The 15868-nt window shown below is 59.1% G+C and overlaps 1 protein-coding gene across 1 annotated transcript in view; it reads right to left on the bottom strand.

Moving 5' to 3' along the window:
- DIDO1 (death inducer-obliterator 1) overlaps positions 1–15868 on the bottom strand; it is a 37465-nt gene that overhangs the window by 5263 nt on the left and 16334 nt on the right. The window contains exons 6-16 of the mRNA XM_058679842.1: positions 13995–14207; positions 13271–13478; positions 6424–6844; positions 6188–6347; positions 5791–5907; positions 5600–5704; positions 5119–5254; positions 4278–4767; positions 3874–4027; positions 3398–3487; positions 2721–2916 (exon numbers count right to left, since the gene is read on the bottom strand). Of these exons, the coding sequence (XP_058535825.1) occupies positions 2721–2916; positions 3398–3487; positions 3874–4027; positions 4278–4767; positions 5119–5254; positions 5600–5704; positions 5791–5907; positions 6188–6347; positions 6424–6844; positions 13271–13478; positions 13995–14207 (2290 nt within the window). The remainder of the gene's footprint in view (positions 1–2720; positions 2917–3397; positions 3488–3873; positions 4028–4277; positions 4768–5118; positions 5255–5599; positions 5705–5790; positions 5908–6187; positions 6348–6423; positions 6845–13270; positions 13479–13994; positions 14208–15868) is intronic.

The following is a 15868-nucleotide window of genomic DNA, read 5'->3' as shown; positions in this document are numbered from 1 at the left end:
TGAGTCCTCCTCACCCAACGTGACTCCACCTAACCCTGAGTTCCGTGAAGATGACAAGGACCCTCCTACGTCTGGTTGGTCACAGACTTGGACAGGACCTGTGTGAATTTAGTCAACAGCAGTTCCTAAGTGTGAGTCTGACAGACTTGGCAAACGTGGAGACAGAGTGCTCCCCTACCCACCACGCACACGTGGTAACGTGCACTCTCACGCACAGACCCCGTGCAGTGTGTGCTACACGCAGCTGCTGGAAGCAGCTCACAGGAAACGTCTTTATTGCTCGAGGAGGACACTGTACATGCCACTGAACACTTGCACTCTGACACACCTGTGCAGGAACGTGTGGGGACATGTAGGTGTGCGCACACCATGGACACTGACACGCAGGAACATGGGGGAACACAGGGGAGCACCAGAGGCCCTGACCTGGAGTGTCTCTTGGTCACTGACCTCCTCAGCCCCTTTGGAGAGCAGTTACTGTGGGTCAGAGTGGCCCTGGCCCTCTCCCCCTCGGCAGGGACAGAACCCTGCAGGTGGCAGTGGTCTCCACTCCCACCCAGGCCAGAACGCGCCTGGTCAGAGAGCCCCTGTAGACACCCCGAGACCTCTACTACTGGAAGCGCCAGGCATGGGGGGTGTCAGCAGCAGCAAGGCGCTATCCTGGCGCAGGCTCCAAGCTGCCGGGGTGGATGGACCTGACCCGAGGCGGCCCTGGCAAACAGGGTCCAGTAGTATGACTCCACAGCCTCACGGCTCTGGCTGAGCTGACCCCCGCAGATGAAGGTGGCCAGCTCTCCTGGAGGACGGGGTGAAGTCCCCAGACACGCCATGGACCCATGATAAACTGGGATTTCTGGGTACAACGGACAGGATAGAGGCCTTGGGGAGTCCAGCTGGCTCCGCAATGCTAGATGCAATGCCATGCAGCTGAAGAGCCATGGGCCCAGCTGGCACTGGCACCCAGTGCCCCGGCCTTCCTCACCACTCGCCAGCATGGACAGCAGAGCTTGGGAAGGGCCCATGTTCCCAGCAGCCCTTGTCCTCCAGCTGCTGAGGGTTCCGGACAGCCATGCAGCCCAGCACCTCCTGGGCATGTGGTCATGGGCAGCACACCCAAGAGAGCCATAGGCCATACCCTTGGCCCTGGCCCATGCTGCCAAAGGCCTTGTGTAGAGAAAAACCGTAACACAGGACCCAGACCCCAACATACAACCATCTGCACACGCGTGCACACACACACACACACACACACACAGCCACAGCTGCACCCTGCAAACACCAGGACAGCTGTCCCATGAAGCCAGGCCAGGCTTGGCTGAGCCATCAGCCATGGAGCGTCTCCTGGGAGAAGGTTGCACAACCTGGGTGTCAGCGTCCACACGGCCAGCACGAGGTCAGCCCTCCTCAGCCTCCTCCATGTGTGCAGGGCCTTGCCCCACAAGGGTTAACCTCACCAGACATGCCTGCTGCACTAATCTTGCTTTTTCTCATACCAGTTGCGCTTGAGAAAGCTTGAGAAACTGCGGGCTGATCAACAGGGCACGACGTCCCCCCGCATGACTGATGGGTTCATGTTGGCCTAACCGCAAGCTTCCTGATACATGCGAGACATACAATGGCCAAAGAGCTGGGAAAAACTCCCCAAGAGGAACTAGTCAGGGTTTATTAAGACAGCCTGGACTTCCAATAAATGGCATTCTTACAAGAATGACCCAGTGTGTGTGTGTGTGTGTGTGTGTGAGATTTTCTTTCTCCTTTTCTTTTTTTATTTTTAACCCTAGTCCATCCGCTCGGCTCGGGGTACCTGGCATGTGGGTGCTGCTCCCCTGGGGTTCAGCCGGTTCCCCGACGCTTCTGGCCCACACCTTGACCCTGCTGCTTCTGGCTGCGTCGTGGGGCAAGAAGCCTCCTGTCCTGCGGAGGCCAGTGCTCGGGACTGCTCTGCCCAGCCGCTTGTGTGACACTGGCCACCTACTGCCTTCTGCTCTCCAGCCCGAGAGCCGGGCACACTGTCTCCACACAGCTGCCAAAGGGGCAGATCTGACAGCAGCCTTGAGCACTGCGCTTCCAGGGCATGATGCTACACATCCTGTCCAGAGGGGCCAGCACCGTGGTGTAGCCAGCTAAGCCTCTGCCTGTGGCACCAGCATACCATACAGACCTTAATTCAACTCCCTGCTGCTCCACTTCCTGACTAGCGCCCTGCTAATAGCCTGGGGAAGCAGTGGAGGATGGCTCAGACTTGGGCCCCTGCAACCACAGGCGAGACCTGGAAGGAGCTCCTGGCTTCAGCCTGGCCCAGCCCCGTCCAGCCACTGTGGCCACAGGAGGAGTGCACCAGCAGGTACACTCTCTAACTCTTTCAAGTAAATAAATAAATACATGAATAAATGTTTTTAGCAACACAGTGCTCAGGCCCTGGGATTACTGACAACTCACAGACTCACTCGAAAGCACGCGCCACTAGGCCCAGGCCAATGCATCGCTGCCTCTGAGGCCCCGGGCCAGCCAAGGACCCAGCTGCACCCCTAGTGCTTGAGGTATGGGCCTCACTGACCCACAGACCTTCACGCCAGTTCAGGCCTGACACAAAGTGGTCTTCCTCATGGGGGGCTCATCGCATCTGAGTGGCTCTGCCCCCAGCGAGCACTCCACCCACTGGCAGTCCCGAGGACCCTTGTGCATGGAGGGGAAGCTGCAGGCGTCACACTGCCGCTTACCTGGCCCCTCAAACGGCAAGAGTTTGGAAGGAACTGGGTCCTTAGCGCTCAGTGGGATCAAATACAGGTCCTTGATGTGCCTGCTGTTGTTGGCGACAACGCCAAATCGGCCCCGGCTGCTGAAGTACGAATAAAGGGAGATGTAGGCGACCTCCTCCTCCTCTGTGGCCGGGTGGAAGCGGATCAGACAGAGCTCCTGCAAGGCGAGCAGAGGCAGGATGCAGGCGTCAGCAAGGGTGCTCTCGGTGGCCGCCCGTGTCGTGGCCCTGCAGCCAAGGGGGCTTCGTGACGCACCAGTGGCCACGGTCAAGGGCATCGTAATCACAGGGTGAATCCAGGCAAGATGACAGAGCAGAGGGAGGGTCCAGAACCCCCATGACCCTGATGGCCACTGCAGGCCCTTCCCAGATGAAATGACACTCAGCCTCAGGTGCCCACAGGGGCAGACTAAGGTCCTGGCCAGATCGCCGTCCACGCTCCCGGCTGCCACTCCTTGTTTCCCACAAAAACGCAGCTGTGTGCACCCCACGCCTGCACTGCCGCGGTGTCACACAGACCCTCACAGTCATGTGACTAAGACACAGGTGCTCTCGGCAAGCTCGCCTGCTGAGGGGAAGGCCCGCCCACAGTCAGGCGCCCCCCTGGCCGCCGTCCCTCCAGCAGTTAGAAGCACATACCTTGGACAGAGACGACTTCAGCTTGCCAACGTAATCCCAAACCGTCTTGGGCGCAATCCTCCCACCAATGTGAATTGTGTCGGGCAAGTCCTAAACAAAAAGCACTTCGAGTGAGCAACCAGTGACAGGATCCAGAGGCACATGACCGACCTGCAGGACAGCACCGCACTCAGAGACCATTGCTGGCAGTGCGTTTTATTTCTAGACACCCAGTGCAGGTGTCCACATGACTGGTTCCATGCTAAAGGAGCAGCAGCCTGCTGTCTGCACTCACCCTGAACGGGACAGCTCCGTCACGGCAGGCTCGCAGGGCTGGCTGGACAGATCACCAGCACCCCAGCCTCTGGCTGGGCTTTCTACCCGTCTATACCACTGCCAGCACACTGCAGCTTGCAGCACCCAGAGCCACAGCAGGGTCCCACACTTGCCACAGCTACAGTCTGGGTAGCACCCACTGCACACCCCTCAGTTCTAACCTCACTGAGGTGATCAAAGCCCCCCGATACGGGGTACGCCTTCGTGACAAACTTTGCCACACTCTGCATGTTGATAAACCCTTTCCAGACAGTGCTGAGCCGAGACAGGAAGAGGCTCGTGTCTCCTTCTGGGGTGCACCGAGGGTCCGAGATGCTGAAAAACAAGACCAGATGGAAGCGTGACCACGGTGAGCAGCCAGCCACACGCACGCTGCTGAGTCTCCTGGGCTAACCATGGGGACCGCACGGCCCTGGGCAGAGAAAGCTGAGCCACTGTGACCCCAAATGCAGATGCCCGTTCTCCACAGCCCCACATCCTACACCTGGGCCCCTCTGAGCTGTGACTGCTGACACACCCACGACCGCCACCCTCGGCGAGCACAGAGGGCATGCCAAGAACATACCTGGCCCCTGCTGACGGCGGAGCTGACAGGTAGCGAGGCTCAGGGGACGCGGAAGGCTTGGCCAGGATGGACTTGGGCACCGAGGCAGAAGTCAGCACAGCCTTCAGTGGTTCAGCTTTGCCTTCTGTCGTGTGGGGACCATCCAGGTGGGTCACTGCCGGGCCCAGGCCTACACCAGCGGCACTGGAAGCAATCCTGGGGTCCCGGCCAGACATGGTCACCGTGGTGACCACCGCAGCCCCAGAGGAGGCCAGGCAGGGAGCCGGGCCATCCGGCGGGGAGGCCTCGGGGCAGCTGTCTCTGGGCTTCATGTCTTGCTCCAGCACAGCAGTGTCCTCGGGCAGAGCCTCCAGCGCCGTTGGGGCAGCTACTTCGGCCGCTAGGTCGGGTAGGGAGTCATCATGCTTGGGTTTCAAGTCCTCCCTCCGAGCAGAGCCCGACAACTTCTGTTTCTTTGGAGCCGGTTCATCTTCTGACGATGGAACCTGACCTGAGGAACAGAGACTGCATGACCACCCCGACAGACGCAGGGATGCCGGGCCTGTGGGTCCAGGCAGGTGAGGGCCACCGTAACCGCCCGGCCCAGTAATTGACCCAAGGTGACCAAATTGCCTTTACAGTCCCGTTGTCTTTGCACACACTGCCTGCCCAGCCCCCATCACGCTCACCTGTACAGATCTTTTTTTTTTTTTTTTTTGATTTATTTTATTTTCATTACAAAGTCAGACATACTGAGATAAGGAGAGATAGAGAGGAAGTGGAGCTAACGGGATTAGAACCAGTGGCCATATGGGATCAAGGCAAGGACCTTAGCCACTAGGCCACGCCGCCAAGCCCTCACCTGTACAGATCTTACAGTTGAGGTCGAACAGGTGGGCACGGTGCTGGCCGGTCGTGTCCTTGAGCATGCTGCTGCAGACGTCCAGGGCAGGAGCCACGCTCCTCTCCGGGGCGGTCCGGACTGCCTCCTGCTGCTCCTGCAACCACAGGGGCCATGTGTCTCCTGGGCTCAGCCCCGGGCACAGCCGGCCACTCAGAGGAGAGAGGACGAGAGACCCAAACATTGTGGTGCCAAAAACATTCAATCTAAGTATTCGGGGCTACTTCAAACACACTCAGGGAAACATGGAGGTAGAGGGTAAGCTCTTTGTGATCTGCACAGACTCTCCTAACGGGCGTCTCTTGGACCACGTGAAGCACTGTGCCGTGCCTGGTGCTGCTGCCAAGCCCCACACCCACACCAGCAGCCACACTAGCAGCCACACTAGCAGCCACGCTAGCTCGAGCGTGCCCCTTGAGCCCCGGAGGCAGGGGGAGCTTACATCCGAGTCCGACGCAGGTGGCGAGTCCTCCATGTCAGGGACGGGCTCCGGCAGTGCAGCCAGTCGCCTGCTTCCGTTCGGCAGCTTAACTCTGGGCTCTGGGGGCTGTGGGGAGAGGGACGAGCTGGGACTCGGCCCGCGCCTCCCGGTCCACGGACAGCCGACCCACGCACCTTGCCGCACCCACTCACAGGCCTGCGGGGCTTCTCCCTCCACGCAGACAGCTCTTTGGACACAAGTTCCTCCGGCTTCATTCTCACAAGTTTTGCCAAAGAGATTTCTTCACGCAGAACACGATGGAAGAGGCCCTACAAACACACACCTTTCATCCACTTGGTCAGAAATGGACATGGAGAGCGAAAGGAAAACCCCAGGTCCGGGGCCCCAGCAGAGCCAAGGCAAACCCTGAGGGTGCTGGCATGGGCTCACACTGTGGGGATAGACTGCCCCCTCGCCTCCCAGACACAACGGGCAGAGGAGTGGTGCCGAGTGGTGCCTTGGCAAGGACAGAGACCTGCCACCCATCAGGCCAGAGCACAGCAGCAGCGCAGGACAGAGCCTCCTACCCGAGGCGGGCCCCGCACACACCTGATTCTTGGGGTCCTTCAGATTGAACAGGAGGCTGCGGTACTTGCTCTTGTAGCGGTTGTCGGTGACCTGGAACAGGCCGAACAGCTCCTTCTCGATGCGCAGGGCCACCTTGCCCACCTCGCTCTCGGTCATCATCAAGTCATCACTGTCGTTCACTCTGAGCGGGACAAGAGTGACATTAGCCACTTGCATGTCCAGGCCGCAGGGGACAGCCACAGCAGCACACAGCTCACCTTCTCCACAGAATCTCCTTCAATGAGCGCCTTATGTTCTGCCGGATCTGGGAGTTGGGCTGGGACGGTGCAGGGCTTACGGGCCCCAGGCGTCCAGGGGCTGCAGAGGCCGCAGCAGGCTTCCTGTCGGCTGCCCCCACAGCAGCCCCAGGAGACTTCTTGGAGGCGGTCATCCCAGGCACAGCAGTCTGCCCCACCTGCCTTGTGGCCGATGCACTGCCCGAGGGAGTGGATGAGAGCCAGGGCCTCTTGGGGATGGTGCCCTTGAAGCCCGAGGGTGACTTTCTGACGACCATCTTGGCTGTCTTCGGGAGGAGACTTCGGGGTGCGGTCTGTACACCTGTCGCGGAGCCCGGCCCAGCCATCTTCCTGGAGGCTGCAGCCGCCACCTTCTCGTCTGCTCTTCGCTCTTCCTTCACAGCTGGAACAGAGGAGGAGGCCACATCACGTGACAGCCAGGGCACAGGAGGCAAGACTGAGTGGGATACTCGGAAGCCCCTAGCTACAGCAGAGTGTAAGGCTCGGCTGCCAGGAGGGGAAGGTGCACAGCGCAGTGGTAACCCTGGCAGTGGGAGTGCCTGGGCTTGAGCCTCCTTCGGAGAGGGGCCTCGAGGGTACTTGGCTTTTGCTTCCATTTTGGGGGCCTGGATTCAGTGCCTGGCCCCATTTGGGAAATCACCCACTGGAGAGGAAGCCTCTGCCTCTCCGCCTTTGAAATAGAGCTTTATAGAAATGCTTCATTAAAGCTTTTACTTCAAGTTATCAAAGGTTCCACACAGGCACCAGCTGAGCTCTGCACTGGGACAAAGTCCCCTTATCAAAACGGTGGGTGGAGACCTGCACTGCGATTGCTGAACACGCAGGGGAGACTCCTGGAGAACTCGCACACACGTTGTGCTCCTGACATCCAACCCCAAGGGCAAGTCAGTGGCAGCCAAGGCCAGTAGCAACACAGAAAGCAGAAACGTGGACTATGATTGGGGAAGCCAAGAGTCGACAATGCAGTGACGCCATTACACCAGGGTTGCCGCGAAGAACCCAGAGCTGGAATTCAAACCATGTGGCTGGTGAGCCCGAGTTCTCTGAACTCCAACGAGATTACGGCAAGACGCTCGGGCGGAAGATCGAGGCCCTCTGCACGTCCACATGTGACCAGGCCAAGCACCAGGCCCCAAGGGGCAGCCATGCCACAGCGGGAGGCCTGGGATGCAGACTGCCTCAGTGGCAGGGGACTGTGTCCATCCAGCGCCAGAGGCAGCAAGAGCCTGCACTGCAACGCCCCATGCAGACTCCCAGGCCGCCGACCTTGGTCTGCAGCTGGAAACCAGTCACCAGACCTCTGCCCTTGCAACCAGACTTGGAACCCCAGAAAGACTGGGACCCCAACTGCAAATGAGGCCTCCCTGTCCAGTGTCAGTACCCAAGGAAGCCTGGGCCAGGCCTGCTGCCAACCTAGACATGCTGGTAGGAGATGGCTACTGGTAGCCTCAACTCCACCATCACCTGGCCAATGTGTCACATAGTACTAAGTCTGGGAGTCACACCTTTCCCCCATGTTATAGGGTAAGAGATGCCTTAACTTCCAGAAGCTCAGCAGCGGGGAGGGCAGCTCTCAGCTCAGTCAGACCCACTGCATGGCCTAACAGATCTCCCCATCACCCTCACTGTGTCACCTGAACCCCACTTCATAGAGCACCCTTTTGGGAACTGTACAGCAGTCACAACGTCCAGCAAACTAGAATATGGGGACACACAGGGAATGGGTGATTAAAGCAACTTCCTGCCCAAAGCCAACCCTCTCCTTGCAAACAGGGATGTAGGTTCCCCATGGGCAGAGCCTGAGTCACTCCCACTCAGCAGGTCCCCAAACCTGAGGGACCCTGGACGTGGCCACCCTTTTGAGGTGTAGATTTTGGAGGCTGCCCCAGGGGGAAGGAGAAAGGGTCAGCCACCAGCCAGCAGTCATGAATAAGCTCATGAGACCAGAAAGGGAGGCCAGAACTCTGGCCAAACGGAAACGCCACTGCATCTGGGAGAGCTCTAGGGCCCACCGTCCCACCCCTGCAGGTCAGACGGGCTCACTCTGAAGACCAACACTGCCTTTCCCACCTCCCAGGCCAGCTAGATAGCCCTCATTCAGGCAAAATCCAAGTCATCCCGGTGCATGACTAAATCAGCCAGGGTCCACTGGCGTGTGTCCTCAATCAAGGTATCTTTCTATAATCTCCACGTGGCCCCTTGGGAAAGCAGCTGTTTCCAGCCTTTTACCGTCTCTCTGTCGCCCCCTACTGCCACTCCCGAGCACACACACACAGGCCTCAGCAGGCAAACCGGAGAGAAGGCTGGCACCTGGCCGGCTCTGGCTGGTCGTCTCACTTGCCTGTTGGTGTCACCTGTCAGGCTGAGGTGGACTAAATCAGGAGTACTACACCAGGAGTACTACACAACGCCTAGGCCTAGGGGACCCCCTTTTACGGCAGCCAGCCACTGCACTTGGAAAAGGCAATGACCGTTACATTTCTGGGTCAAAAGTCCGCAAGAAGTTGAAACTTCTGATTCACTGCTAACTTGATTGTGCAAATTTAGAAACCTCCCACCAGACCTGTGGGCCCTGCGCCCCACACCTGCCCATGGAGGGAGTGCTGGCTGCAGGGAGGTGCTGATCTCAGCAGCGTCCAGCAGGTAGCACGGCTGAGCCAGGAGGAAACGGGCCACAGGACCCTCAGCTTCCTATCTCGGAAGCAAAGTGCCAGAGCCTGGCTTTGGCACGCCCACTGGGCAGCGTGCTGCAAGGGACCAGTGTCCCCAAATAGTGAAGCGCCTTGCAATGTAGCCCGGCGCTATAGCACCACTGGCCACTGGGTGGCACTAGCGGGCCTCGGCGCACAATGGAAGGTGGCCAGCCTCCCAGACCAACTGTGCCTTGGAGGACCCACAGGGCTTCACAGCCCGGCAGGCCCCACACCACCCCAGTCCTGGCTGCACTGCGGGGGGCAGAGCGGCAGTCCTTCTGCCATGGGTCTTCCTGGGACAGTTCTCTCCCATGGGAATCCTCTGGAGTTCCCCAAGCAACAGACTGCCCAATCCTTGCAGACACAGGAGAGGTGCTGCCTGGCTTTGGTGCTGGCCAGTGAAACACTCAGAACCCCAACCTGAGGTGGCGATGCTGCTCTGGCCCGCTCTGCCCTCAGATGGGTAGCTCCCGAGTCTTGAGAGCAAACCGGTGGTCTCTGGGGGTGGCTGACTTCCTTGGGGCAGACTTGACGTCAAGATCAGACCCTCCTAAGCTACACTTCAGTGTGACCCACCAGGATTAAAGATGAGACAGCCAGCAACTGGTCATCTTGTCTGCTGGCCTGCAGCAGGCGTGTCCAGGTGGCAGGCGAGCCACTGCGTTCCTCAAGTGTCCCCCACTGCAGCAGGCTGGGGAGCACCGCACACAGTAGCCGCAGGCCCACAGCAGGGGGCCGGCTACCTCACATTCTTCCGTTGAGAACCACTAAGGTTCCCAGCAGTCAGTTTCCCCAACCTTCACTTCAATAAATGGGAAGTAGCAAGAGTTCTGATTAATGTAAGTTTACTTCTAATGTTTAGAAGCCAAGAATGTAACTAGGTGGGTGTAGTGTGTCCACTTACAACCGCCCGGGCAGACCTGTCGCTGCAGGGTTGAGGTGCAGGCTTCGGACTGGCCGACCTCGGCAGAGGGCCCACCTCTGCAGGCTCCGGGGGCTCCCCAGAGGCGGACCTGGGGAACCGCAGCCCAAGCCTGCTAGACTTCCACTCTCCCCGCGCCCAGCCCCCAGTCCAGTCCCTTTCTCTACACCGTAACACATTGTTTACATGAATGCCATTTAAACACGCGGTTAAGCTCTAGCTGGGAGGCTTGGAGAGATGAACACCGAGGCTCCTTGCTTTATTGTCGCCAGCAGCCCTGCACAGGGGACACAAGCCTGCCCCGCCCCCACGCTGACAGGAGCGTGTTCCTCCCAGGGTCCATGGGAAGGTTCTTCTGGAATCCTGGAGCTGCCCTGGAGCTGCCCTGCAGGCCGTCCGGGCAGCACTTCCGTCATGGCTAGCAGGAGGGCTGGCTCTCTGGATGGTGGTTACAAAGCTGCAGGTTTCCATTCTCACCCTCATAACTACACATGTTCACCAGGGCCGGAACCACGAGGCAGCAGCGCAAGTCTCCATCCAAGGCACCAGCATCCCACTTGGGCGCTGGTTCAAGTCCCGACTGCTCCACCTTCCTATCCTAGTCCCTGCTTAAGGGCCAGGAAAGCCATGGAGGATTGGCCCCGGTGCTGGCCCCGCACCCACTGGGACACCAAGAGGAAGCTTCTCCAAACTTCGCACTGGCCCAACTCCAGGTGCTGTATCCATTTGGGGAGTGAGCCAGCAGATGGCAGCTCTCTCCTAACTTCATATTTCCAGTAAGTTTTCAAAAATCTTTTCCAAAGTCTGTTCTCATTTCCTACTGTTTGAAATCACCTGCTGAGCCATTAAAGGGTCCCAAACACTAGGAATTACCTGTATGAACAATGGGGGTGCTGTCCAGAACCCTAACAAATCAAGAACATTTAACTGGGGCCAGGGTGAAGACTGGCTAATGTATCTACCAGCAGGGGCACCCCATATGCTGGTTCATGCCCCGGCGGCCCCACTTCCCATCCAGCTCCCTACTTGTGGCCCATGAAAGCAGTGTAGTACGGCCCAAGGCCTTGGGACCCTGCAACCACAGGAGACCTGGAAGAAGCTCCCGACTCCTGGCTTCGGATCAGCTCAGCTCCAGCTGTTGCGGCCACTTGGGGAGTGAATCAGCGGATGGAAGATCTTTGTCCCTCCCCCTCTGTAAATCTGCCTTTCCAATAAAACTTTTTTTGTCTTTAAAATAAACTAAATGTCCTAACAATGTTAGCAATAAAAAGGAACAAAACGGAGTAAGGACACAGAAACCCAAGGGTGATTTGTGGACAATCACAGCAATTGCTCCATCAGCTAAAGGAACTGTATCCCCAAGCAGCCACTCCACCAACCGAGCAGGGGCGCGACGGGGCCAAGGGGGTCACCTCGAGTCGAGACTGGTGCTCTCTCCCGGGCAGCGCGCCCTCCAGCAGCAGCGGCACAGGTGCAGGCCCCACGCCAGCCTACTCCGGGGCTCTGGCCGGCTGGGGAAGTACCGCAGTAGAGGCCGCTTGGTCAGCTGTGCCACCGGCTCCTCCCAGTGCCCAGGCAGGGCTAGGGTTGCAGCCTGCTTCGGCGCCAGGGTGAAGGGCAGCAGCCAGCGCTGAACAAGTGTCCTCCCAGAGGCCGGGTTCCGCTGGCCTATCCGTGAGGTGCCTCCACAGCTTTCGCCCCAAGTGGGAAACGGAGCCACCCCTCCTCAGCAGGGATGTGGCCAGGTCCCAGGGCCCTGCTCTCTTCCCGCCTGCCTGTAGGAAGGCCCTTCGAGGACAGGTAAGAACTGCTGGCTCCAAGTGTGTGTGGCGTGTGTGTCTGTCATGTGTGGGGAGGATGTCCGGCTCGCTTGGAGATGTGAATGCACTGGGCAGAGGCTGCGACACCCAGCCTGTCCCACTTCCTCTGAGCTCAAGCGCACAGGTGTAGCAGGAAGGAGGGGGCGAGCAGTGGAGCCAGCCCCTCCTCCGAGCCCTCAGGGAGCCCCCAAGCCCTGACTCCGTGCCCGTCCTGCATGCCAGGGCCGAGCCGGAAGTCACCTGCTCTGAACTAGATGGGGGGGGGGGGGAGGGGAGCTCCAGTCCCCCTGCTGAGCTGTCTGCCTGGGCCTGCTCCCCTTAACTGTCCTGCAGGCCTCGTGGGGGACGTAACACTCCTAGGCCGCAGCGGCTGCAGAGGGACACGGTTGGTTCCCATGGGATCCTCAGCTTCAGCCACCTCAGGTGTGTGATAGTCCTCTCCATGGGGCCGGAGCCGGGGCCCATCTCTCCCTGGGTGGGCTAGGTCTGGTCCAGCCTGCAGCAGCACCCGAAGCTCGCTGTGGTGTCCCTGCAGCCCACTGTCCCATCATGGCATTCAGGGTGATTCTTCAAGGGACACAGGAGTTAGGGTGAAACTGAACTGCAAATGGCTTCCCTGACACCGCAGGTGTCCTGTGGCTAAGACCAAAGCTGGTGTCGACACTCTGAGGCAGGGCAGGGGTCCTTTGACTCCAGACACCCCCAGGAACCAAGAAGTCCTCTCCTCCAACCCTCCATTACACAACCCCCCTCAGGCTGGCACTGTGCCGAGTGCCAGACGCTGTCACTTACCACGGCACCATGGCAGCCTGCAGACTCGGCGGTGTGAGATGGGTGTGTAGTGAGTGAATAACCATGACATAACTTGTGTCAACCCGGTCAGGGTCAAAGTCCCTCCTGAGAGCCCAACTGGCCCGAGCGCCAGACATGACAAGAACGGACAGAAGTGCTGAAGGTTTTATGTGCTAACAGCAGAGAATGTGGAACCACCACGCACGGCATCCGGACAAGAGCCCTCGCTGGGACAGGGAGGAGCTGCCAGTGCCGGTCGGTGTCTGTCCAGCCTGCCCTCACGGCCACATGGATACTTACCGAGTCTGGCAGTGCCAACACACTGATGCAGCCAACTGCCAGGGCGAGGCGCAGCAGCAGCAAATCTTGCACAACAGGGTGGGAAAACCTCACAGGGAAACCCCAGGTGCCACGGACAGGACCACGGGGTCCAAGAGGCTTCCTGGGCACAGGCACCTGCTTCCGGCTCTGAGGGCGCCGCCCGCGTGTGGGCTCAGCACTGGGTCGGCGTGCCTCGCAGCCCTGGGGAGGCCCAGGGAGCCTTCTCCAGGGCAGGCAGCCAGCCCCTGGGAAATACGTACATTTATACAACAGAGGCCCTGCGGCGGCACTGTGCTCCGGCTTCACCGCGTTGTAATTGTGGTCACTCGCCCAGGACGGGGTGTTCTCACTCGGTGCCTCCTTGGCCGAGGCGTCGCCCCGGGGAGAAACTGCCACCGCCTTCTTTGCTGGGGTCTCCCTCGTCTCCGGAGCCGGTCTCTTGTGCACAGAAGAGATTTTAATGCCTGCCTGAATAACGAGTAAAACCGTAATCACGAGAGGGTCGCTGACGAGGGCCTAGGCACTCCCTCCTCTCGGGCTCACGCTGAGGACCCTCGCCCATCCGTCCGCACACCCCAGGGCTCCGGAGTGGCAAGAGGGCAAAGGAGACAGCAGCACGGACGCCATCGCTCCTCCCGTCTCCCAGCGCCCACACAAATGGCATCTGTAGCACTTCCAGCACTCCGAACACCAGCCCCAGTCCCACTGGGGCACAGCACATCCACCTGAGCCCCAGGGAGTTTCCCTGGACACACCGATTCACCCCAACTCTCAGCACAGCAAACATGAGGTGCATCCACAGCCAGGCCTTGAACAAGGCCCCAGTGGCCATCCCAGGGCCCAGCTAACTACACAGACCAGCTCCTGGGCTCCTGATGCGGGGGTCAAGTCCAGCATGCTGCTCACTGACCCGTCTGGCCCTTGGCCAAAGGTGCCCTCGCCTGTGGGGCTGCTGGCCACCTGAGGGCTGCCAGGCACACTCACCTGCACACTCCACTTGGGAAGACTCAGCTTTTCCGATTTCGTCCTCACCTTTTCTTTAGGTTTTGGTTTTTGATCTTTCCCTGAGCTGAGGAATTTCATGGTGGCTGCAGCGTGCTTCAGGATGCAGGCACTGCTGCAGTACACGGAGTCGGGCTGCGCCACTCTGACGCAGCCAGGGCCGATGCACTTGGCCGCACCAGGGGCCTCCACCACCTGCCCAAGAGAACGCGGCTTCAGATGGCGTCTGGGCAGCCCTGGCAGCTGGAGGGCCCTGCAGTTGCCAATGAGTCTCCTGGCACGGATCAGGCCTATCTCACTCCAACTGCTGTCCATGCCCCGCCAGGGCACTACGCTGAGGTGCCCGAGGCAACCGTGCACTTCTGTGATCAGGTGAACATTAGGCAACCCTCAGGTGTCCTTCTGTCAGCTCAAAAGAGCCTTTCATCAACAAAACCCTCCCTGGAGGACGCAGCCTCCTGAGCAGAGCTGCCCTGGTGAGTGCCACCATGGGGAACAAGAGCACAGCATACTTGGGCGCTGCAGTGGCACAGCAAGCCAATCCTCCATGGGCAGCACTGGGATCCCATACTGATGATAGTTCGTGTCCTAGCCTTGGGACCCTGCACCCGCATGGGAGACCCAGAAGCAGCTCCTGACTTCAGATCAGCTGAAGCCTGGCCACCGAGATCATGTGAAAAGTGAACCAGTGAGTGGAAGAGCTCTCTGTCTCTCTCTCCCTCCTTCCCTCTCTAACTCTGGCTTTCAAGTAAACTAAAAAAAAAATAGGGCCTGGCACAGTGGCCTAGTGGTTAAAGTCCTCGCCTTGAATGCCCCGGGATCCCATATGGACACCGGTTCTAATCCCGGCCCATCTACTTCCTATCCAGCTCCCTGCTTGTGGCCTGGGAAAGCAGTGGAGGAAGGCCCAATGCCTTGGGACCCTGCACCCGCATGGGAGACCTAGAGGAGGTTCCTGGCTCCTGGCTCCAGATCAGCACAGCACCGGCTGTTACACTCACTTGGGGAGTGAATCATCAGATGGAAGATCTTCCTCTCTCTATCTCTTCTCCTCTCTATATACCTGACTTTGTAATAAAAATAAATCTTTATAAAAGTTTTAAAAAAATAAACAAGTAAACAAAAACAGGACACCCAGCAGCAGCAGCAGCAGCAGCAGCCTCAACTCCAAAAGTGAGAGCCCCATGGGAAGCATGCAGCCCTGCAGGCCCCCGTGCAGCCGGGTCAGCGCGTGGCTGGGTCTGAGGGTGCCAGGACTCTGCCAGGACCTGCCTCAGGCACTGCCAGGGCGGTACCCGGCGGCCTCGCAGTCACTGAAGATCTGTCCCAGGAAAACAACATACACACATCCTTCAAATGTCCTAAAGCAAAATATCATTTCTCAAATATTTAAGATAATCACTTTTCCTCCACAGAATCTAAGTTTTTGCTTGGAATAAAAGAGAAGTTGACGTCAAGCACACGGAAGATGAAGATAGAATCCAGGTGTCCGTGTTCTCGCCCCGGGGAATGCGCTAACTGCCACGGCAGTCCGTGTCCTCGCCCCGGGGAATGCTCTAACTGCCACAGCTGTCCGCCTCTCTCACACACCCACTCTGTGCCCAACAGGGCCAGCGCCAATTTTCCCACCTGAGGAGATCCCAGACACGCCGAGTCCGCCCCACGTGCGACAGGGAGCACGCCCAAGAGGACACCAAGAGCCAGGAGGCACAGATACAAAAAGCACTGTCCCAAGCAAAAGTGTGAGCCGGAGTGACCGACCAGGAGAGGCCCCAGCCCCAGCCCGGCGCCAGGCAGGGAGGCAGCTGCCAACAGGAGCTGCCAACGCCACTTCCCCCTCTGCCCGCTCACAAGGC

This window comes from Ochotona princeps, chromosome 22, assembly GCF_030435755.1.
Source record: "Ochotona princeps isolate mOchPri1 chromosome 22, mOchPri1.hap1, whole genome shotgun sequence".
Taxonomy (NCBI): domain Eukaryota; kingdom Metazoa; phylum Chordata; class Mammalia; order Lagomorpha; family Ochotonidae; genus Ochotona; species Ochotona princeps.
This window is presented reverse-complemented; position numbering and strand designations above follow the sequence as displayed.